Consider the following 25,031-nt stretch of genomic DNA (forward strand, 5'->3'; position numbering starts at 1 on the left):
CGCCTGTGTGAGCACAGCGGGCTGTAACCTACTGTATGAGCGCCATCTACAGAGCGATGCTGCACACGGGCGGTGAGTGGATGATGATGGTGGTAATGATGATGATGATGGCCTACTGACTGACTGTCCCTCCGCAGGTTGCGAGCTCACCTTGCACACCGCATGTCTGACCACACGCAGCTGAATAGTCAGGACACGGAGCAGCACCGCAGCTTTTTAATAACCGAACATTTGGTTTTGCATGCAAAGATCTGAAGAGATGAAGAGTGTTTTTCTCTTCTTTGAGACTCGTTTAAGAGCAGGAAGCTAATGCAATGAGAGTGTTTGGTGACCAGCTGTAAAAATAAATAAATAAATAAAACAAAACATTTTCCAAAATAGAAAAGATTGTTTTGGAAATTCTTCTCTTCTTTCTGTTTCATATTTAAAAGGATTTTTTTCACTTTGATCCAGAGACTCACAAAGTGTTTTATTGGGCCACCAGTTGTGTTTAGGAGCTTGTTTAATTATCATTTAATTTACAAGAAATTTTGGCGAATTTATGATTTAAATATCTTGTTTTAATATCACTTAAAAAAAAAAAAAGTGCCCTGACAAAAATCTTCCCATGTGGCCATGCTCGAGTCAAAGCCTCATCATGTGTTTCTATTGAAAGTCCTTCATATGAAAACACTTGAGAAGCGTCGCTTTAAACAACATACGGCAGCCTGACAGCGCTTTACCTCTCTTCTACCCCCTGCCTTTAATTTCCTTGATTCCTCACCCCAAAGTCTCATCATTTCCCATTTCGTCTCCCTCCCCTTCCTGGCTGTCGGATGCAGGGACCTCCTCATTTGAGCTGCAGGTTTTTACGTGGGCGAATCACAAAGTGTTGGAATCTATTGCCTTTGTCTGACAAGTCATCCATCTCTATGCGAGGGATCTGTGGGATGGAGGCAGGAGAGAAGGGGGGTGGGTGGGCTGGTGATCTGTGGGACTGCAGCTTTTAGAAACAGACACACAAGGAGAGGGGTTTCATTCTCAGCCCAAAGCTTCGCTCAGGCACAGCCCATTCTGGAGGAGAGGGGGACGCACAGCTCCGCGCTTCGCCGTGTCCATGTTGTTGTCATCTCCGCCCCTATCTGATTAAACCTCAGAGCCCGCCGGTCCTCCACGCCGTCAGAGGAGAAGGATTTTCCGGCCGCAGATTCCCAAGCGGACCCGTGGACACTCAGCTGCGGCTTTGTTTTCCTCATGATGTCCTTTAAACACAAACAGTGACCCGGTTTGAGTCAATGTTGCTGCGTCTGGTGCGCTGTGCACACGCGTGGGTCATGCTCTGCACCTGACAGCCCTTCTGCAGACTTCTGACTTGAGACTCGAACAGGAGGAAAAACTTAGCATCGCCCCAACAAGAACTTGTTCACTGCTGCAGCCTGCGGACTCTTCGCACACGGACTGTTTTGCTCCGAACTATAAGTCCTTGTTTGTTTGTTTTTTTACTCCTTTAAAGCTGCACCACAGAGGCGAAACGGCGACCTCAGTCGATTACCTTTCTTTCCTTTGCTATCCCATGGATATTCACTGCAAAGCAGACCCCTTCTCAGCGATGCACCGTGAGTATACTGAATAAGTTTATGCACAACAAGATGTCTGTGTTTGACTTTTGAATGAGATCGAGCATGTTTGTTTCTGATTTACGGACAGTTAGAATTTTTAAAAGGCGCTCGTATGTGTTTTATTTCATTTTAAGTCCATTAAAGCTCGTTATTTGCCACCGTTTTATTACTGTACTCCTCTTAAATATCAAACATGTTAGGATTTTTAGTCATTTTTCCAAACTTCTTTTTTTTCTCCTTAAGAAACGCTGGCAAAGTTTTGCCAGAGGAGTCATTTGAAAAGAGACTTAGTTCCGTTTATTTTGACGATAATAAAAAACGAGAATAAGACGCAGAGAAAAACATGATGGATGTTTTGAAACAGAAACATTTCTGGGTTATTTTTTTAAGAGCACATCTGTCACTGATAAGTTTAGATTTTTATTTGTGGGGAGTTTCTTGTGTAAATCTTTATCGACTCGGATGTTAATCGTAATGAGAAGATGTGGGCTGCATTTACTTTCAAGAGACAAAACAGAAACTCCCCAATTTAAATACAAAGCTTTTATTACCTGTGAAAATGACAGTTACTTAAGAGAGACAAGAGCACGCTGTGTGCAAATGGCTGTAAACGTGTCACTTTATTTACCAGCCCTCACTTTAGATTTAGGTGCTCCAGAATAAGACTGAGCGTGAAAAATGAAGCAGTTGCTCCAACTGTTTCTTTTCCCTCATGTTTTCCTCCACACGATATGGGTAAAGAAGACCCGACCTGTGCGTAAATTATTTATTCCTCCTCATTCGCACCATCCGCGTTTGTAATATGAGTTATCAAAGCTCATTTTAATTATTTACAATAATTGTGCAAGGAAAATTAAACAGGTTGAAACATAATATCTGCGACATGTGTTAGGCTGCAGAGGAGGAGATGCTCTTGGAAAATATTGCCTAAGCAGGCCAATGTTACAGAGAGAGGGGACTTTTCTATTTATTTTGGGGTATTATAACAGCCAGTGAGGTGCATTTATTTTTATATTTAATGTTGCTTGCTTTATTTCGCTTTTATTTTCTATACTTGAAAGCAACACAATCCCACCTGAATTTTACTCTCAGGCCGCTTCAGTTTCTATCACGTTTTACCCAACAATTATTATTATTATTGCTGAAATTCTTCTTCTTATTGTTATTATTAGAATTATTATTTCAAAATCCACTGCAGATTTAATATATTTCAGGATTAATGCAATAAAATTAAGACGTGTGTGTGTGCATCTATGTGTGTGTGTGTGTGTATATGTATATCAATTATATTGCATGTGTGTAAACAATAATGTGATTTAACCTTTTTAGATTGAAAGTAAAACACATAGATCTCTCCCAGAAAATCCAAAATACGAGCCCACATGAAGAGAAATCGTGTGCTCTGCAGGTATGTAATGTTATGCTCCCCTGTGCTGCTGTTGTAACCCACGCAGGGCACGGCGGTGTGAACCAGCTCGGCGGGGTGTTTGTGAACGGCAGACCCCTCCCGGACGTGGTGAGGCAGCGGATCGTGGAGCTGGCCCACCAGGGCGTCCGGCCCTGCGACATCTCCAGACAGCTACGGGTCAGTCACGGCTGTGTCAGCAAAATCCTCGGCAGGTAAAAGGAGGGGATCCACTACCAACAGAGCCCTATGTGTGTCAAACATCAATCTTCTATAGCTCGTATATGCGCACCCAGCTCTATTTCAGCCTCAGTCATCGGTTATATAGGCAGGTCATTTTTCCCTTTCTTTCTTTCTCTCTCTCTTTTTTTTTTTTTTTTGCCTGAACACTGCAGTTCTGCGTCCGAGATTTTCTATCCATCACCTGCAGCCTTGCGAGAGAAAAGCATCATAATCATGAAATAAATTTTAGGAGGAGAGTTTACAGCCAAACATTAAGGATAAAAAATATCCCAGAGGAATATGAGGCTGTTTTAATATTACAGGAGACTGTCGGTGATAAAGAAAGTCTATAAAAGTACCACGAGGTCACCTGAAAACTGACTTTTCAGGTGCACACGGACACAAATTGGAATATTACTCGCAGATTAAGAAAAACACCACACTCTACGGCCTCTATAAACTCACCTTTGAGGGTCATAATCCGCTAGGAAAATCCCATAAATACACACTTTACTTTCCTATATTTTTCATCGGTGTAAAGTCTACTTTAAAGCTGAGAAATTAGGTCTACATCATTTTACTTCAGAGCACAAATGCTGTGAGATAATATTTTGAAATATATTTTTTTCAGCTATCAGAAGGCATTTCAGAGGTATTTCATTTCACACACACTGAATGTTTGTCACCAACATTTACCAATAGGTCATGGTGGCATGTCGTGCATGCTACAGTAAGCTCATGGAGACTGGAAATGAGGTCTAAACTGTGCTTTTGCAGCTAAACTGTCCTTTGTTCTGTCCGTCTCACTGCTTATATTGTGTGATTTTAATTACACTGCTTTTCGTTGAAAATCCGCTCTGTTCACCTTCCAGCTGACACTCAATTAGACCCATGTAACAGCACACTTCCAGAGCAATCCATAGACTAAATCCGCCATCATATTTGTAGGTTATTTATTTATTTATTTATTTGCCCTACATGTAACTGCAGAAGGTCGGCGGAGATTTGTTTCCACACAAACGATTTTTTTTAAGCCGCCTTCCCCATCAGTCAGACTGCACTGCTGAATTAAGGAGGGATCCATTCAGGAACGCTCTTTCTGTCCCCATGCAGGTACTATGAAACCGGCAGTATTAAACCCGGAGTCATTGGTGGCTCCAAACCAAAGGTCGCAACTCCGAAAGTGGTGGATAAAATCGCTGAATATAAGCGCCAGAATCCAACCATGTTCGCTTGGGAGATACGAGACCGACTACTGGCTGAGGGCGTCTGCGACAACGACACTGTCCCCAGCGTTTCATCCATCAACAGGTAGGTAGAGTTTTTCCACTGCATTTTATTATTGAAAAAATCTTGTTCCAAAGCGCGTAAATTCTTCCCGAAACACCTCTTTTATTTCTTTCTGTGCCTACATGTAATATAAAAAGAGATTAGGAAAAATGGCTTGCGCAAAAAGGATAAATCAGCTCTGAAGTGCGCGCATAGCTTTTTTTATCCTCACATACAAGGCTGAACTAGAGTCAGATCCAGCCGAGCCAATCCGGGGTGGTCTCACAAGTGCAATTCAATCCCCTGTGCGGCCCTCCGCAACACAGCCAGCACGGGGGCTGAGGCAGGGGCCACGAAGAATCACATCTGTCTCGATAAAAACCGATCAATACCGCGTAACCAGATCCAGAGGCAGAGGGAAATACCCAACAAAGTCGTTCAATACGCGGACCACACTGCGACACAGGCGGCAGCAGCCTCTTTATTGCCAGCCAATTGCTCTGTTTTCCAACACCGAGGTGAATGTGGAGCGACAGCAGATCACACATTTAGGTGAGCAGCGTGGTGGATCATTCTAAATCATTCCGCTTTTAATCACACAGTATTTTTATTATTATTATTATTATCAGATTTAATTACAGCACAAGTATAAATTTAGAAAATTATACATGAAAACACATTGCCGTCGTAAAACAGTGTTGATTTGTGGCTAAATGGACTATAAAAGAGTTTCTGTCCCAGCTCGAGCAGCAGACACCCTACACCTCCACCTTTCCACATGAAGCGGGACAGCAGTGGACAAAGTGTCTTTAGACAGAGGACGCCAGTGAAAAAGCCCCAGTGCATGCGTGCAAAGTGAAAAAAAAAAGCCACATAGTGCCTGCGAGTGATGAACTTTGGTTAGGAGGCACTGTTCCAGAGAGCTGGTCATCGGCATTACATTTTAATGAGCTGAAGAGAGTCTCATAACACGTCCAGCTAAATACAGGAGATGGATGAATCTTTTACCAAAACAGAGAAGAGAAATAAATCAGGCTGCCATGGAAATGATGGTTTCAACAGGTCTTTTGGCGCCGTTGTCTCTTTTCACCTGTTGTTCCTAAAACCAAGGAAAATGTGGGGCCTGTAAGGCTGAATGGAGGTTTTGTGTGTTACCATCAGAAAACTTCATTGATAATGTGCGTTGTTTGAGTTGTGTGGAACAGCACTGCTTGGAGAAATTGTGTCCTTTGCAACTAAGATGGCCTGCATGTTAATAATTAACATCAGACCTTGTTGCAATGCACAAACATGCTTTTTTTTTAATTATTAAAACATGACAAATCACAGCATAACAAAAACAGGTTTTACTCCCCCCCAAACTTATCTTAGAACAGTTCATTTCTATTTTTTTTTTTTGACAACATAAAAATGCACAGGCGTATTTTGAAATGTTTCTAAAAATCTAACCTGAACTCCAGAAACAGTCCTCTATAATTTTCTCATTACAGGCTCTTTTAAATGTCTTAAAGGGAGGATTGGGAAAGATGTGGAGGAGGAAGAGAGTGATGAAGAGAAGTGTAAAAGGCAGGCACGGGGAGAGAAAGAGGCAGTGGACCCCTGGTGGTCTCTGTGGTTAAGGGGCTGACCTCTGCTCTGTTGACTAAAGAGGATGTCCTGGCTTTAAACACATTTTTCCTGCATGAATTATTAAAGATTACACAGAGACTGGGTTGCACTTTGTTGTGCTGCCGCAGAGAGGAGTTTCCACCCGCTGCACCATGCCCAGTGGACAGAGGCGTTCCCAGAAGGTCCTAAGCGGCTTTCAATCATATTGATCCACATTTTAATCTTTGGAGATTTTTTTTTTTTTACAACACCCAAACACCAAAGTCGTTAATTCACCCATCCAAATTGCTTATTCAATATCAGCAACATAGACTTGAAACAAAGTCCTTGAATTTATGAGGCTCCCTCGAGTCATGAGGTCGGATAACTGTTGTGGCGAGATGTTAGAAATTCAAATAAAATATTGATGTGTGTTTTCTGGAGGAGGCTGCTAGCCTTTGTTGCCCTGCCTGAAGGAGAGAGTATGGAGGACACATGAGATAGTGAGGGGAATGAAAAGAGTCTGATGTACATTTTTGCCCCTGAGGAAGTTAACCCCGTAGCTGCCTGATTCGGAGTTGATAGCTCTTTGCTGGCTGCTGCATGCATATATGAACGTCACTCGCCTCATCTGCAGTCTGTAAAAGTCTGTTTTTGGCACACCTCTCGAGCGAGAGGGCTTCCATGTGGGATTTCTGTCGGTACACAACGCTGCCTGTTATTCAATGATCTCACGTTCGTCTGTCAATCAAAAGATTACCATGGTCATGGTTTAATGTAATGCGATCATGCCCCATAAGAGCTGAAGCTGAGCTTGTGCAAATCCCACTGTACTTTCTGTTTTGAAGAAAATTTCCAAAATGCAACATCATCTCTAAGGCCTCTAAATTTTGTCATCTGTAAAGTTTTCAGATTATTGCGACACGTTCTTTTATTTTTTGCATAATTAGTTCAAAGTGCAGCACATATTAAAATACATTGGACATACTAGTGGTCTCAGGTGAGGCCATTAAGACACTATTGCTTTCCTGTCACATATAATTTATAGATCACCATTTGCATTTGCTGTTCCTGGCTGCCATTCGTTGTCAACTTTTCTATCCCAGAGCCCTAATCAATAGGCTCTGATCCTCAGTGAGCCCGAAGGATTCCTGTGAGCTACACCAAGCTACAAAAAGACCAAAAACTACAACCAGAGAGGTGACAGAGAGTACAGGGAGGAGTAAAGACATGAGCTGGAGAAGAGTGAAGAGAGGGAGACAGAAAGAAAGAGATGAGGGCTTTGAAATATAGACGTTGTGCAAGTACGGTAAAAGGAGAGAGCACACTGGACAGTAGAGTAGAAATGAGAAAAGGGGACGAGAGGAGCGAAAGATCAGGTTTGAGAGATGGAGAGAGAGAGCGAGGAGAAAAGAGGGAGTGGGGAGCAGGAGAGGGAGATTATTAGAGTTGGCCAGGTAGAGCCAGTGAAGCTGATCATTGAGGTGAATTGATGTGATTTCATGCTTTGTTTGCAAGATCATTCAGACCAAAGTGCAATGAAGACTTTCCCGCCACATCACATCTTACTGGTATGGGGACTTTATCATATTTCTAACCTCAGAATCCAGCTAGATTGAATCCACAATCTCAGGGGGCAGCCCCTATTCAGCCTCACACAGGAGCAGAGAGATTGCCCCTAAAGCCCTGAGATTGGCTATTTGTGACAGGGGCCTGAATATGAGGATACAAGCGGGCCAAACGATGGAGCACTTGTACATGCACGGGTGTAAGTGGACCTGATGTGCTGTGTTTAAGTGTCCCGGGGCGGCTGGGCTGGTGTGAAATCTCCATGCTCTGGAAGCAGTATTGATTGATCCGTGTCTGTTGTTCACTTTACCAGGATTATCCGCACCAAAGTCCAGCAGCCATTCCACCCGTCCCCTGACGGATCTGTTACGCCGCTCTCCACGCCCGGTCACACCATAGGTGAGCGCGAATGAAGGCTACACACCGATTACAGCACAGTCAAATGAGCCAATCAGGGCGGCTGAAACAGGAGGAAACTAGAAAGAAAATACCTGAACATGAGCACACGCATGCACCTGAATAAACACACAAATGACACACACTCACAGGCTGTACACGCACTAACTCAGCTTTCTCCATCAGTGCCCAGCACAGCCTCGCCCCCTGTGACCAGCGCCTCCAACGATCCCGTAGGATCCTACTCCATCAACGGCATTCTGGGTATCCCCCGCTCCAACGGCGAGAAGAGGAAACGAGACGATGGTAAGGGAGACACAAGATCCCTTTGTTTTCCATCCTTTTAATTCTCCCCATCACTCGTCTCCTACTTCTTTTTTCCTGTGTGTGAAGAAGATGGCATTTATGACAGCGCTGCAGCCAAGTGTGTTTCTGTGTGCTGTCTCCAGTGACTTGTTATGTTGTATATCAGGCAGGCTGAGTGTTGAGAGAGTGTTGCGATTCAATCAGCTTTACGTTTTACCATACGCCTACAAAGCTGCATCTCAATTTTGTACCGTGCTCAGATGTACTGTAGATATCCCATATAGCTGTCATACAACTCTAATCCCCTTTGGCAAGGCATCAGCGTTGCTGCTCCTTGCTTTCGTTTCTATAACGTAACAAAAGGCAGAAAAAGGAGCTTGATGCTATCAGTCAGTTATTAAATATTCTGCACTGTATAGACACATATTTTTCACTGAATTTTATTTTACTCTGCGGTGCTGAACAGCATTAAAACATTCAATAATAAACCCTTTTTTCATAAGATTGTATGCTAGACTCTACACTACCAGGAGACTGGCAAGAAAAAAGACTTAGGTATGCTCAAAGATTAAGTGGAAGCCTATCCAGTCCAAGCCAGAATTTCTCATTCCTAGGCAAGGCAAGAGAGTGGACACACACTGCCTGAGGGCTAATAGATTATCGGTTTTGCAAACAATTGGCTTTTTTAATGCCTATGAATTAACATGTCCCTGGTGGAGGCCTGAACAGGTGTAGGAACAGACCGGTGGAGGCAGGGAGGGGGCTGCGTGTGTGCCTGTGTGTGCGTGTGTGTTTCTGTGTGTGTGTGCACGTGTGTGATTCTGCTTTGAGGTGGCTGATGGTATGATATGGCTGAAAATGATCTCAAAGAGCACTCATCAAAACAGGCCACTTCCTTCTTTTATGTTTCTGTCTCTTTAGTTCTCTGGAGTGGCAACCACTTGGATGGAAGGAAAATAGGACATTGTAAGTTGAAGTTAGACAACCTTTTCTTTTGCTTTGGTCAATCAGATGACAATACTTTCCTCTCAATTGCTGTTTTTGCTCTTCCAGGGTTATGAGTTAATGAGGATGAGGCGGGGAAAGATTTTTCCAATACATAATCTCCCAAGAAATTAAAATAAATGAAGCTAAAGTGACTGTGGAAAATCCTATTTTCCATGTAATGGCATGCAGTTCAATATACAGTAATGCACAGTGTAGCTTATTTAGAATTGCTATCAGGCAAAGATAGCAGTGGATTTTCAACAAGACGCAGTTTATTGTAAGCTAAAATGTATTTTTTAAATAATTCTAAATTTGGCGTTTGCCCTTAATTTGGCCTGTAATGCCAGGAAACCCCCTGCAGCTCTTGTGTTTTGTTATTCATGGTCATTTTCAATTCTCCACACTTTTTAAATGATTTCAGCATTGTTGTTTTGTTTTTTTTACAGAACAAAGCTATAGAGTTGGTCTCATCTGCAGGTGGACCATCGACCTGAGTTAGCCAATGTCATAGCAGAAAGTTACCTGCTAAAATGTTAACATGTTACTTTGACGGACAAGCCAGTAAATACATGCGTAAATAGATAAGTGAATAAAACAAGGGGAGAACTAGAGCAGCAACAGTTTCACGTTGTTTAAAATATTCTACAAATCACTCAAAAGACTTTGTTGCATATGTGCAAACCAGGTAAAGATTATAAGCCCGAAAGCATCACATGTTTGAGCCTTCATTGTGATCATTTGATGAACACGAACAAAAGCATTGCACAGTCCATGTACCGCTGGCGTTGTGACAGCGATGGCGTGCGATCCCGGTAGTGGCTGAAGTCAGCGGTTGCCCTTTGAGGAAGAAAAAGGTCCCCATTACCGGAGGGCTGTAGAGATAATGTAGTGTGACACGCGTTATGTACACCGGGTCCCCGTAAGACGAGCTTCAGGGACATAGGTGCCATAAGAGCCATTAATCTGTCCTTGTCATGTGTTATTGCAAATTAAAAGTAGCATGTTACACTGGACGGCTTCGACTGAAGACGAGAGGAGGAAAAAGAGAGACAGGGGTAAAAAAAGTGGTTTTATGAGGGGAGGATGGAAGACAGAGGTCTTGGCAGCCTCAATGAGAGTTGAGCAAGGATTAGTTTTAGGATTTGTGCATGTGTATGCACACACCTATGCACGGGAATGTGTGTGTCAAGTGTGTCTGTTGGTAATGCTGTGGCTTCAGATGCTCCTCACACAGTGAACATAGTGACATTTAAAAGAATTTGCAATTCTGCAGAGAAAAGCTATTAATTCACAAATTAACATCTCCCCCCCTGCCTCCCTCTATCTTGGATGTGCAAGCTATCGAAAAGACAAAAGAAATAGCCTTAAGGGGGGAAAAGAGAGAGTCTCAGTCCTATCTGTGGAGAGATTGGTTTGCATGTCTGCAAGCAGCGATACCAATTATGCCAGTGCTGGGAGAATGCGTCTCAATGCGCCCCCTCCTTTGCCCCCCACAACCCCCCTCCTCCTCCCACCACCACCATCACCATCACCACCACCACCACCCCACCCAGAATCTATCCATAGCCAGATTTATTTGTGTATCTCATTACAGGAAATGGAATGTTGTTCCTGCCAAATGCATTAATAGTGAAGTGGGGAAATTAGCCTGTTGTACAGCATGCTCTCACTCAGTCATTTAAACCTATGGTACAAGTGGAAGCCAAGAAAAGGCGAGGAGAGGATTGGGTGACTGCCGTGCAATTGTGGAATGTGTATTACAGTGCAGAAGTTCATGCACTCATTTGGAAACCTCGGGCCTCCCAGTCGTTTCTGAAAGATGATTTTGAGCTAATTATCACGAGAGACATATCTGCTCCGATTTGTTCTCTTTTTAAAGGAAATGCTGTTTTTTATCAGAGCTGCAGTTTTATGTAAATTCAGTGTTTTCCTAGTCTTAGCACACAGTGACAGGTTCCTCTTGACCTTGCTGCTGTGTGCAGTCAGGTTGATGTGACCTAACTGTATGTTTCTCTCATCGCTGGCTGGATCCACGTCCTGGATGGAGCCCAGTGCAGCTCTGGGGAGGACAGGCAGTTGGGAGCTACAGTGATAAATTAGATGGAGAAAGCAAAGGTCATAACTTGTGATTGTAGCGTGGGTGTGGGATGAGTGTAGAAGGAGCTGATGAGTGTGTGAGCGGGGGAAAAAAAAAAAGGCCCAGCAGGTTGTTCATTCATGACATAAAAGAACGACTGCACACAGCAGCCGGAGTCATATCAGCCTTGTTCAATAGCTTGAGGAAAAATGAATACAGTCGCTGTTTTGATTTGTTCAAATGTGATATTTGGCCCTTTTGGAGATTGTCTGGTGTGTATCTTTTAAGGCACATGACCCATTTGTGGAGTTTGAATCAGTTAGTGTATGGATTTGAACCTGGGCCTACACTGGTTGGCTAGTCAAGCCAGTCCATGACAATGAGTCAATAGAGGATCACTTTAGAAAATAAATGCATCCAGAGCGAGACAGAAATAAATGGAATCATGAGCACCATGATGGTCCTGATGGGGTGTGTGTGAGAGAGAGAAAAGCCCAGGTTTGAGAGGGGCCACCGAGCGTAACATAGAAGCTGTTAGGGCCCCGACAGTAGAGGAGGACACAAAAGGGTCGACACTGCATTTCTCCCCCTCCTCCTGCTCTGCTCTATCTCTGCCGGTCTTCAACATTTAATTTCTCCTCTTATCGTCCGCCCTCTTCTCTCTGACTCCTGTGAGTTAACCATTTGCATTCAGCAACACGGCTGCGCGAGACCCCACATATAGTTGTAAACAATATACAATGAGATCCATCACAAAAATATAAGGAGAGGGAATTCACTCAATGGAGAGGAATCATGTCAGAGAAAAGTCAATTACGGGCAGCAATGCCGAGAATTAATGGAGCGATGCATTACTCAGCTTGAGGAGGGAGAAAAGGCAAGAGAAAAGACGGGATACGTTAATTGCATTTCCACAAATACTCACCACATAGGGTGGCGAACGCTAAACGACAGACTGGTCCAGAGGAAGGTAGAGATGAAAGCAGAGGAGGACAAAGGAAAATAAGAGATGGGAATGGAGTCATACTAAAGAGGAGAGGGTGTACTGCATAGATATCCTGCTCATCAAGTCATGTATGTCTGTAATTGAGTAAGATGATGTGAATGTTTCTTCAATGCAAACTGAAGAGTTTAAGTTTTAAGTATTTTTTGAAATACACTTTTTATTTATACATACATGAAAAAGAATATTTTGCAATAATTGCACTGCACTGACTTATTCTGATTTGATAAAATTGAGATTTTTGCATGTGCAAATGCTATTTTATATTAATTTGGCAGTTTTGTCTAAATCAACATTTTTTTCCCCGACAAAGACACACCAGGAGCAGTTCAGTCTTGCTCAAGAACTGCTTCCCAGCTGCTGCTGTCCACATGTCAGTGGACAGCAGCAGCCCAGAATCAGACCACCAACCTCACATTTTAAGACTAACTCACTCTACAGACTCCCTCTTATTAAAGTTAGAGACTAACCAAATCCAGATAACTGTGCACTTTTTTTTATTTACTGAAAACTTTTTGCATTAGCCTGGATTTGATCATTTAAATAAACATAAATAAAATAACTAGAGTGCTTCAAAATACTGTGATGCAGCCGCAGTGCTGGCAGTGAGAGCAAATATCAAATAAGCATCGCTATGCCTGCTGACAGTCAGTACACTGGTTGGTGGTGCTAAATCGAATTAATAAAGCTCTTAAACACGCCACAACATAACAGGATCTTAACAGCCATGGCAGTGTTGCTGCCTCTCTCCCTCTCTCTCCCCCACCCCACCCACCTCTCTCCTTTCCGCTTCAGAGGTTTCATAAATATAGCTAGCTTACAGGGGAGGAGTGTTCACCCTCTGGGTATACCAGTTTGTTTGTGCTCCCTCTGTCTTTTTTTTCCCAAGCATAACTGCATTTTTAAAAACATCAACAAATGATCCACAATTTGCGATAGCATCATTTCACCCATCAGCAGAGGACTCGCAGCCTCTGATCTAGGAAAACCCTGTGCCATTGATTTACGGAGAGAGCCAGGCGGTGTGTAGGAATTCATTTGCCTTTCAAACAAGCCCCCACCTCTACTTTCCTCTGAGATATCTTATCAGAGGAACAGGGGAGATGAAAGAAGGACATAAAAGTACCACCACGCCACCGCAGGACGTTAACATCCCCCTTTGAGACAAAGCAAAGCAGAACAGCTTTTGATACCATTGTGGTCTGTTTGTCAGTAGCTCCTGTCATTGGTTAACTCTGTACTTGTGTGTACAAATGGCTGAAAGTGCATGAATGTGAAAGGCTTACAGCAACTTCAAGATTATTTTATCTCAGTGTTGTTAGGTGAGAAGTTGCAGTTTTATGTTTGTCTTTGGAGCTTTAAGTTTGGTGCAATGCTCTGCAGTTCGCTTCAAATGTCTGAATACATGGTATTATATAACTATACGTAACTTTTGTGCAACAATAGGTCAAACAGCATCTGTCAGTTCAAGCTGATTTAAGAAAGTATTTACCAGAAAGCACATCACTTTAGGGTGGATGTGTGAGTGTCACTGTTGGAGAGTCTTGTTTTTATCTTGGTTTGTCTCCTTACACTTTGGTGTTAAAACAAAGAGACGGAGTCAGCTGGTGCTCTGGGGGTGATAAGAGAATACCTGCTGAGACACCCAAAGGGGTTGAAGAAACACTGAGAAAATGAAACAAGCAGAGTCAATGAGACGCGCACACACACACACACACACACACACACACACACACACACACACACACACACACAGGCAATCTGACAGTCGGGCTTCACACTCCACTTGACACGCTGACTGTCAAAGGATGAATCTGATTTATTGCAGCTATCTTATGATATATGTCAAACATGAACCTCTAATGGTGAATTCTGAAAATAAATGATTTACTAGTATTGCTATTTAAAGGCCAAATCAGTAGTTCTTTGACCACATAAATTTGATATATATTCACATGCATAAGTGAAGAAATAATCCTGAATTTTTTTTGTGTGTGTGAACTGAATATGATTAAAAATTAGGCCTGTTTCACTTTTTTTTTAAATCACTGGTGTACACAAAATGTTGCTAATATAGATTTAGTTGTCTCTCCTTGTTTTTAAATGTCAATTTTCAGGGTCCAAAAATGGGGTTTAAATTTTTGTACTGAGGATTTGGCTTACATTTAGACCACAGAAAGGGCACCAAAAAGTATCCTATGATGGGAATCTATGTCCTTTTACAGCCAGTTCAGAGGCCTGATTAAGTGCGTGAGGGGGTGCTGAGTATAAGCATGCTCCTCCATAGTGAATGACAAACAGTTGCTATTGATCGAGCTTGCCTCTTTTCTCAGACCAGCTGATACGAGGTAATTAATGACTCCATTTTCTTCTGTACCACAGACAACAATTGAGTTCCATACAGCAACACTAATGCTGCTCTACCAGCAGCAATCCCGACACTCCACCCAAGGGAGCTGTTTGAGAACAAAAAAAAAAAAAAAAAAGCCTGTGCCAAAATATTCAGTTAACTGATGGTCGGAAAAACACAGGTGGCAGGAGAAAAAAACTGACTCCTTCATAAATGTTACACAAAGCTAAAGTCGATATATTTTAGGAGCGAAACACACATACACACACCCTCCCTCATACCCAATTGCAGCTCTCTATTCCATTCTCTCCGTGGATCTATTTCTTGGTGCGAGTCGGGTTCATCCTCTGGCCTCAGCCATTGAAAAAAGGTCAAGCAGCCGAGCAGAATGGCAATAACGCCCCTGAAATGGTACCATCAGTGGAACATGATTGATCAATTGAATTCCATAGCACAGAAAAATGTGGGATTAAGTAGAGTATTATACGCACAATGAGTTGAGGCATGATGTTCATTCCAAGTTCATTTCGCCTCCCTCCTCTGCTGGCGGATCAGGCAATCAATAGCGGCCTTGCATATCATATATCACCGCTGGCTCGCCCAGGAGAGAACATAATCTGCTGCAAATTTAGAATGACAGATTTGTATGGGAGCTAAAGCCCTCATCCGCTGTTGGCGGCGGGGTATATGGAGGAAGGGAGGGCGGCGGGAGGCAGGCAGCGGAGTGGAGGTTCCCGGGATGCTGGTTGGAGGTTTTAGCTGCAATTTTTTTTTTCTTTCAGTGTTCAGGACTTGATGAGTGAGCAGAGGGAGAGCTGCAGCAGCAGCGGCGGGCTCCCTAGTCGAGTTGATAGGGTCAGAGATCAGGAGAACGAGGGAAGCATAGGCTCATTTGTTTATATAGAGTGTGACCGAGTGAGGAAATGCATACGCTTGCCCTCGACGCCCCGTCCTCATTCGGCCCTGAGTAGCGTCCCCACTCCATTCTGTTTTCCAGAAGACAGGCAATATGTGGGGGATGGAGGGAGAGAAAGAGAGACAGAGAGAGGGAAGGGTAATATGTTCAGGAGGAAATAGTGCAGTTAAATAATGGCTCTCCATTTCCCGCCAGCAGAATGAGAGGCTCTGTATGTAATCGCCAGCCCTACTTTCTCCTCCTGAAACACACGCTCTCCCTTACAAGTATATATTTGCACTGAAGGTAATCCATCAATTACCATGGACCTATCACATGATGACCGCGCTGATGGTGGCCACGAGGAGAGGTGGGGGGAGAGGCAGAGAGCTGCTTGAGTGAGTGTGTGAGAGGAAGGAGAGAGAGGCAGTGAAAAACAGAGAGGGAGATAAAAGGCAGACATGCTGGTGGGTCTCCCTGAATTTACTCCTGCTCCTCAGGCCATCATTCTCACACCCCTTGAGCTCAAAAAAAAAAAAAAAAAAATCTCCTCGTGCTTATCTCACAATGCTAGTCTGCTAGAATAATATCAGGTAAAAACACTGGAGCTATGCCCTGATGCAGAATGTTGTCACCCTCCCTCCCCTCTTCCCCTCTTCCTCTTCCTCTTTCTCTAGATGGCTCTGATGGCTCAGGCCCCGGCAGCGACTCTCAGGGCAGTGTGGAGAGTTTAAGGAAGCACCTGCGAGCAGACGCCTTCACCCAGCAGCAGCTGGAGGCCCTGGACCGTGTGTTTGAACGTCCTTCTTACCCTGATGTCTTCCCAACTTCAGAACACATCAAACCTGAACAGGTTGGCCGGACAGATTTCTTTCTACACCCTGAAATTCAGAGCTCAGACTGCTGTGACATCCTGGTTTCTTTCTACCTGTCTGTCCTTAAGTCGTGGTAGTCAACAGTAAATAACTAACATTGATTTCTAACATTATACAGTGAATTAACTGGTACACGCGCTGACACAGGTGATGAACAGCACCGTGCAACTTCTTGCTCAAAGCAACCTACAAGCCTACAGCCTATTACAGCGGATAACCTTTATTTACATTCATTAGACTGTTAAACAACAAGAGACCATTAATTTTTCCATTGGAACTCTATGTGGGTGCCCATGCAGCCTTAGCAGTGCCCTAATTGAGTTCATTTTCATCTCTGCGCGATCACGGGGAATTACAACGGCGATAAATCAGAGGGACAGCCCCTCAGCCTGCTATACAGCCCCTAATGCAGCTAATTACCAAAGTGATTTCTACAGCAAGATCAATACCAAAACGAATTGGAAATGACTTGCAATCACAAAGAGTGGAGGAGAAGGTATTAAAAAGGCGAGAGGAAGGTGGAGGAGGGGGGAGAAAAATGGCATCAGAATGGTCCAGAAAAATCAGTTTTAATTTAATGTAATATTAATCAGGCTGCTTTCCACTCTTTCTGTGTGCCTCCTTTTTTCCCCCTGTTTCCAACACCCCCTCCTTTTCTTAAACTGGTGAAAAGGTGGGATATTAGGCTATTAGGGGCTTGTCTGGTGTCTGCATCAGGGCATTAAAAAGCCATTTTGAAGAGGCCAGGCTGAATAGGCCTCATCCCTCCCACACTTCTGGCAGCCATGTGGTCAGGTCATTCAGGCCCCTCTGTGCTTGCCACTCGCCCTCCGCCCAGCCCTGCCCAGCCCTGCCCACAGCCCATCTGCATGACAAAATGGCTCTTGTGCTGCTGAGGCCCAGCGGAATAGAGAGGAACATCCAGCCTAGTGCCAGGGAACAGTTGTAAGCAGACAATTAGAGTTTATCTGGGATAGAGGCAGACAAGACTGGGGTCACCAGCTCGCCCCTGTGGGACCCCTCGTCCCATTGAGACAAACAGATGCACACACGCACTCTGATGCGAACACTCGCAGACACAAATGTGTGCGCACACACTTATCCTTTCAAAGAAGAAGAGCCAGGTCAGGAAGTGTCATCTCATTAACAAACAGGATTCATCACAGCTGCTAGCGGAGTCTTAACCTCAGATTAAAGTGAATAAATACTTAAGAGACAAGTTGGTGGTTGATCCTTATATGAAGTTTTCTGGTGCACCACAGCAGAGTATTGCATTTTTTTGAATGAGAAATTGTAAAACATGAAGGATGGCTGCAGCCGCACCATATGTTTTATCACAACTGAAAAGAAATGCAATGAAAACCTCCAATATAAAGTAAAAAATACTAATAAAAATATAAAAGGTGTAAAACAATACACACTATTTTATCATTTTATTAACCCAGTTTTATGTGTTCATCCTAGAGGCAGAGCACAAAGGTTGATTTTGAGGTTGTACTCCCCTTTAAAAAACCACACCACATGTCTCTCCTGTAACAAAGCCCTGAATGTCTCCTCCCTTGACTGGTCACAGGGATGACTGCAGTGGAGCACAAAGAGCCAGCTGACACCCCGTCCTTTCACTCCTCTCCCAATCCCTCTCTCATCCCTCTCTCCCTTTCTGCCTTCTCCTCAGACAAGCCCTAATGCATGCATACATCATAGGTCTTGGTAAAGCATGGGGAGCAGGACGGGTTGGTGAGGCAGGGGGGTGGCGGTTGGTGGTGCTCACAGAATTCACAGGAAATATTCAGATGGAAACACAAGAGAGGATCAAAGACAGCTTCCTCTGATCCACCAGGGGTTCCCTTCAGACATATTTCATATATTGTCTCCTAAACTGGGAAATCTGCTCTAAATCTAGCAAGCACAGTGGGTTTGCATGCAGTGCACGAGTGATATTAACCAGATCATGACACAATCTGGTGGAATGTGAAAATATTTTATGTAGAAAGTGTGAATTTCTCTCTTTGAATGCCACTGACATATTTTTGCATTTGTTGTGTATTTGCCTGCAGGCTAACGAGTACTCACTCCCATCCCTGAACACTGGCCTGGAAGACGTGAAGCCGAGCCTCTCCACCAGCGCCAGCTCCGACCTCGCCTCCAGTGTCTCCCAGAGCTACTCTGTTGTGACAGGTACAATCTGACTCACGCTAGATTGATCCCTAAAAGAATACACACAGCTGCAGCAGGTCGAAGACATCTGCAGCACAGTGGTTGAACTTAATGCTGAGAACAGAAGCTCAGTGGGTTTAGCACGGCTTCGGCTGCTACAAATTGTTTCATGGCATCTCCTCAACTGTTCTCCAGAAGTTTTCTACTTAAAATAAAACCATGCATTATCATACTCATGAGTGTAGTGAATTTTAACATACTGTACCCCATTTTTCCAAATTCCACTTTCACCCCCCCTCACCAGTCGAGTGAATTTGTTGATATATCCTCCTGATATTAAAGAAAAAAATCACTCTAATTCAATCCCATAATCAACAGAGGCCAAATGTGCACACTATTGCAGCTGGTTAAGATTTTGATAGACTAGAGTGCATCCATAATTACCGAAAATACACTGCACGTTGTCATTTTGCACCCAGATTCCGCTTTACTTAATATAATAATACTAACTGATAGTAATGATAATCGGATTTCTACACGTATTAAGACATAAAGCTCCACTGATTTAAATAATATTTTTACAGTTAATTTGCAAATTTGGTCAACTTTGACTAAGTACTGGCAAAAAAAACCCATCTTGATATGGCATCATCGTTGACGCGTCGAGGTTTTAACTGCCACTTCCTTATGGCACACGCATTTCCCTGCGATCTATAAAATTTCTATGACCAAATGAAAAAAAGCTCATTCAAGCCACTTTTCGAGGCACTCCGTGTGTTTATTTCGGAGGGGCAGGGTGAGGCGATATATCATCTGAGCCCATTAAATCCTACAGGCCTTTCACACACTGCTCCTAACTGGCTATTGTGTTAGCCTGGATTAGCCCGCTAACAGATTGACTGGGAGCACTTCTCATAAGAGACAGCTGCTGTTCTCGCCGCGACACGACGTTGTCATCAAAGGCTATGATAGTCTGTTGATTGACAGCGGCTGGAATAGCACCATGACTGGCTGGCTGCCTCGTGCTGTGGGGACAGAGAGAGAGAGACCCAGATACAGACGAGACGCAGACAGTGAAAGAACCACTGAAACTACAGAGTTTTTTTTCCAACCTATGAACTGGCTGCTGTTTTCAATAGTAACTTCCACTGAGAGCCAACTGGTAATAGCAGGTGCAGTGTATTGAATATCTTGTAGTATTAACTATCTGTATCATATAACCCACACAAGCCCACCCTGTATTGCACTATGGCTTCTTTTGGTCTGCTGTCGAGGATGATGGCCGCCTGGTTAATTGAAATATTGTTTCAATGTGGCTGCTGAGGCTCTTTCCCAGGAGAGGTTAGGTTTACTGATGGCCACACACTCGAGAATAATATACCAGCCTTTTAATAATACACCCATAATTATGCAGTGGGCATCAAAGTCAATGAGTCCACTGTGTGTGTGTGTGTGTGTGTGTGTGTGTGTGTGTGTGTGTGTGTGTGTGTGTGTGTGTGTGTGTGTGTGTGTGTGTGTGTGTAAGAGAGAAAGAGAGAGAGAGAGTAAGTAAAGAGGAGGACAGCATGATTGAAAACTGCGGTGGCCCTTCTCAAATGATCCCTATAGTCCAGCCCCAGACCCAGCCACAGAGCTATGGGAAAAGAAAGACCCCTTTTTTATTCCTGAATATGTGGGAGGTAGATCTGCCCCAGAAAGTTGGGCCTCAGGAGAAGAAAGGTGTGTTTTTGTCTTTTATGCTGGGCTCCTCCTATGAAAGCGGTCTCGCTCTGGGGAGCACACTCATAGCAGGTGGCCTTCAAGCCACCTGGGGGCCTGGGGCCTCCTAAAGCGATACATGTGAGGGCCACAGATTGCATAATGAAGAGGCGAACTAACAAAACTTTTCTTAAAGTGGAATATGACAACATACTTTAGCGCAAGCAATAAAAAATGTGCGAGCATTTTCAGCATCAAATTCAACCGAGAAGTAATATCTAGTAAACTTTTATTATTTAATTTTAACGACTATGCAAAGTAATGCATGAAGCATGTGATTGGGGGTATGTTGTTAGTGCATAATATTATTTTTTCTGCCATTAGCAAACCCTGTAAATAGGAATGTATGCCAAGGCTGAAAAATGCTAAATTACCTTCCTCATTTAGGCTGGGATCCAATTATCAATAAATTATGCTCTCATCGTGGATGGAGCTACAAGATTATGTTCATTCCTTAAACGTTTTCTGCTCCCAATTAAAATTCATACAGTTATTGATCTTGTTGATTTTTATGTCCTGAAATTTGCATAATCTATTAAAGATGAATGATTAATGAAGTGCTCAGTTTTGCGTTCCAAGGGCGCTGGCGAAAGCAATGTCGGCCATCTTTTGTGTCCTCTGTTTACCCTAATGTGTGAAAGACACGGTTACCTAGGGTGGAGGGTGGCAGCCAAATCAGAGGGAGATTTAGGGCACCAAAATGCACCGCTGGGATTAAGCAAGATGCGGCAATCATTTACAAATGATTTCCCCTCCTGCACATTAGCTATGAATTGTTATGTTACCATCTTGTGAAAAAAGACTGCATTCATCAATAATTCTTTAAAAGGATTATTCTTTTAGCCTCCCTTAAGAGAAACATAACAAATCTAGCCACTTGCAAATAGGGCAGGTAGATTGTGCACGCACTATTGTTCATATCCAACTATGGGTAGAAAGTAAACAGGGAACTTTTTTCTGGTGTATATGAGCTGTGGAGAAGCTGCTGTATGTGTGTGTCTGTGTCCAGTAGATGAACCCTGTGAACTGCTCAGTGCATCCATGGATAGAAAAATATGTCATGATTAGCCCCTGGTCTCTGGCTCTGCTCCATATGTATGTCTGTATGCATAGTTTCCTATTGACATGTAAACAACATACTGAATCCTGCAGATCCAGTGCATCTTATTCCATTCCTGATAAAGGCTTTTTATGTGGAATAAATCAAGGTATAATAATGTAGCTACTTATCAGTAGTTAAATAGGGTTAAGCCCAATGAGAGAACAGTAGCCTCTGTGCAGGCTGGGCTCAATAATCACTCTCACCAGAGCCTGTGGGGAGGCTGGGTGTAAATGGGCACCCCTCTGACCCACTACAACTCTAGCAGATGTGAAGAGCCAAATCTTTTCCATCTCTCTTTATATCTATCCACCTTGTTACCTATATATCCTTCCCCCTATGAGTGAGAAACAAAACTGTACAGATGGGAGAGCAGAAATGGGAAAAGAACGGGCTTCATTTCAGATTAATTTCGTCTGAAATGTACACCACACTCTGGGCCCAGTTTATGACTTGGCAGTACCAGCTATTCTCTGCTGGGTGGCAAACAACAAGCAGCCACCTAACCTGCCGTGCCTGGTGTGTGGCCTGGTGACAAACGGCTTGTCTCAGCTCAGTTAACGCCTGCAGCCCAGAGCTCGGAAATTAATGTTTATATCACCCCCCACAATAGCACACTAACCTTTGAGCACACATTTGATAATGAATGACTTCAAACCTGTGGGTGGGGAATGCAAGCTATTTGGCCCAGCAAATATTCTTTACCAGCTCACAATTGGATGCAGCCTTTGACGATCATTCTTTGGGCGCTAAAGTGGTTATAAATTTCTGCCTCTACAGTGCAAAAGAGTGAAGGCAGAGGTTTAACTGGCTGTGCTTGATGCAAACATGAAGGTAGACATGTTGCTGTGGTCTTGAACATACTGTTGGAATGAAAAAGTTATCTGTAGCTCGAATGTCAGCCTTTGAAAACAAGTGTTTTGCCAGTAAATGGTTTGCGCACCAAAGTTCCTTGGTGTATGTTTAGACGTGAAATGCTCACTTGAGAGAAGGCTGTTGCAGCTATATCTGGACACATCACTCCGAGGACTGCTGTAGGTTCATTTCTATGGTTGATGGGGTCTGCAGACGTGGTATCAGTGGTGGAGCAGAGACAGATGTTGGAGAACTCTATAGCGTCTCCACTCTCTCAGAGATGTGTTTGCTGGGAAGAAGAGTCCCCAAGGAGCCTGAGTTTATCTTCCATCTCCATCATCAGGGCCTTTGATTTGACAAGCTCCCTTTACCCGGGCTCTGCCTCGTTTCCAGGACAATAAGAAACACCATGTCTGATTAGTTTCAGAGTTCAGTGGTCTTGAACGCAGCGTTTGTATCGGTTGTTGTTGCGTCGTAACCCCTGTCTGTTTGACAACAGTTGCTCAGGCGCAAGGAAAACAGAAGCCTACAGTAGTATTCAGGAAGACTCAGTGTAAACACCCTCTACCTTAGCCTGAAGTTCATATTAATGTTGCATGTGAAGGTGAGGTGGGCCATTCAGTGATAACAAAGTCAGGGCTCCTTAGATCAGCAAAATACTGTGCTGTACCTATATGAGCAAGATTCACTTAAGCAATCTGAGAAGTAAATACACAATTGGCTTTTTTAAATATGGCACACAGGGATTGGATTACGTCTTGATATGGCCAACACTTGTAGACTAGGTTAAATGCGGTAATGCCACTGATCAAGGTCTTAGTTGAAAAAAGGCGCTTTTATGGTGTTTCTAACAGAGGCATAGCTCTACCGTTATCTGCTGTATTGTCTTGTATCAGAGACTGAGGGTGGATGGGGGTTGTTATACACCCATATCAAACTCAGGGTAACTAGGCTTTTGAAAGCTGTTTTAACTTTCTAGACTTTAACAGACTACAAGTTAGATTTAATTAACTGAGGAAGAGAACTGGGTTGTTTGAACTCATTCCTACATTCAGACTCTGTTTCCAATAAATTTATGACATGCTTGTACGGTGCATGTGACAAACTTTAGGCACATCCAATTAAATGCAAAGCCCACTCGTTAGAATATTTCTGTTCATGCCGGAGATTCATGTCAACCATTCTTTTTAATGATTCGATCATAAGTTAAAAACTTACATTGTTAAACATTGTGTTGTTCCCTCTGTGACAGTGGTATTTGTCTCAATAAGATGAAAGTGGTCTGTGTAATTGCAGTATCTCTGTCTAAATCCACATTTACAGCTGTCACGGAGACAAAGAAATTTGGAGAACCTGCCATAGATTTCTATGGGAAAGCAGTCAGTTAGGTTGCCTGATTCCCTGGCATCAGGTTCATAGGGCTGACAGGGTTGCATCCCCCTTCCATAGAACAGCCCTTATCTTAATGAGGAATCGCAACACACAGTCCTGTTGTAAAATAACAATGATGGGGGAAGCAGCTAATGAGGCTATCATGGTGTCGGGAAAGAGCCATCTCTCCCTACAGGCCCCAGCGAACAGAACAGGCTCTGCGGCAGACGTGGAGAGGCCGGAGACAGAGCTCACATTGATTGCATAGGTCCAAGAGGCAGAGCCGGTTGAAATGAAAGATGCCAAGACTCATCAGCCAAATTAGATCAAAGTGTAGAGTTTTGAACTGTCTGCAAGCCGATTGTTGAGTTATTTGTGGGAGTGATTTTGTTGTGAGAGAGCAGCCGTGAGATTATGTTGTTTGTTTTCCCAAAACCTTGGGGAAATTTTTTACGCATTTGAGCTTGATTGATCAGGCGCGATGTGTTGTTGCAACATTTCACTGGTGTATGTTTCCACTTAGTTGAATGAATTACTGCTGGGTGCATATGAGATTATTATTATAAGCTATGTAAATGAACAAATCAACTTCTAAAGACTGCTTATCAATTCAGAATTCATATGAAATGTCTGGCCTTGAGTTGGTAAAAGATAGGAAGTTAATGTGTCGTAGCAATTGCACTTCTTGTAGGGTTCCTCATCCTTTAGGCTGTCTTTAATTCATACCATGAGTCTGCTAAGGATTTGGAGTCCCGTCTCTGTTTGATTTATTGCCCTGTGATAGTGTTCAACTTTGTGCATGACAAATCTAAAAACTTCTGCTGCGACACATTTGATTTGTTTTTGCCTCTGTACAGTAGTTTCCTTTAGTTTATTTGGACATTTAGAAAGCATTACATCCATGCCACCATACATCTGAGTGACTGAAGTGAATGTATACAGTATGTGTGGAGTTGCATGCCTACATTATATCGAGTTTTTTCTTTTTCTTTTCCACCTGGCAGACTCTCACCCATCATATCCACCTTCCATGTGTGTAAAGCGGGAGCCCCATGAGGCATCCTTTGCCCCCTTCACCCCCTCCTCTGTTGGGGACTCTGCTCTAGCTGACATCTTGCCCCACCAGTCCAGCCTCTCTGTAGATGCCTCTACTCCCAGCTACCCTGCCCATGCCCACGGCCCCTCCTACAGCCAGTATGCCAGCCAGCCCTTTATAGCAGGTACAACTTTACCCATAAGACCCCGTAATCAG

The 25,031-nt window shown here is 43.5% G+C and overlaps 1 protein-coding gene across 3 annotated transcripts in view; it reads left to right on the forward strand.

The window, feature by feature from the left end:
- The first annotated feature begins 1,020 nt into the window (after positions 1-1,020).
- Positions 1,021-25,031, forward strand: part of pax2a (paired box 2a) — a 29,682-nt gene continuing 5,671 nt past the window's right edge. For 2 of the 3 annotated variants that reach the window (XM_070977586.1, XM_070977585.1), the window contains exons 1-7: positions 1,021-1,595; positions 3,053-3,218; positions 4,339-4,536; positions 7,964-8,049; positions 8,233-8,352; positions 16,342-16,517; positions 18,597-18,717. In XM_070977586.1, coding sequence (XP_070833687.1) covers positions 1,553-1,595; positions 3,053-3,218; positions 4,339-4,536; positions 7,964-8,049; positions 8,233-8,352; positions 16,342-16,517; positions 18,597-18,717 — 910 coding nt within the window. In that variant the 5' untranslated portion in view covers positions 1,021-1,552. Of the gene's footprint in view, positions 1,596-3,052; positions 3,219-4,338; positions 4,537-7,963; positions 8,050-8,232; positions 8,353-9,273; positions 9,319-16,341; positions 16,518-18,596; positions 18,718-25,031 lie in introns of all 3 variants that reach the window. The other variant, XM_070977584.1, reaches the window with a different exon arrangement.

The sequence above is a fragment of the Chaetodon trifascialis genome, chromosome 13 (assembly GCF_039877785.1).
Source record: "Chaetodon trifascialis isolate fChaTrf1 chromosome 13, fChaTrf1.hap1, whole genome shotgun sequence".
Lineage (NCBI taxonomy): Eukaryota > Metazoa > Chordata > Actinopteri > Chaetodontiformes > Chaetodontidae > Chaetodon > Chaetodon trifascialis.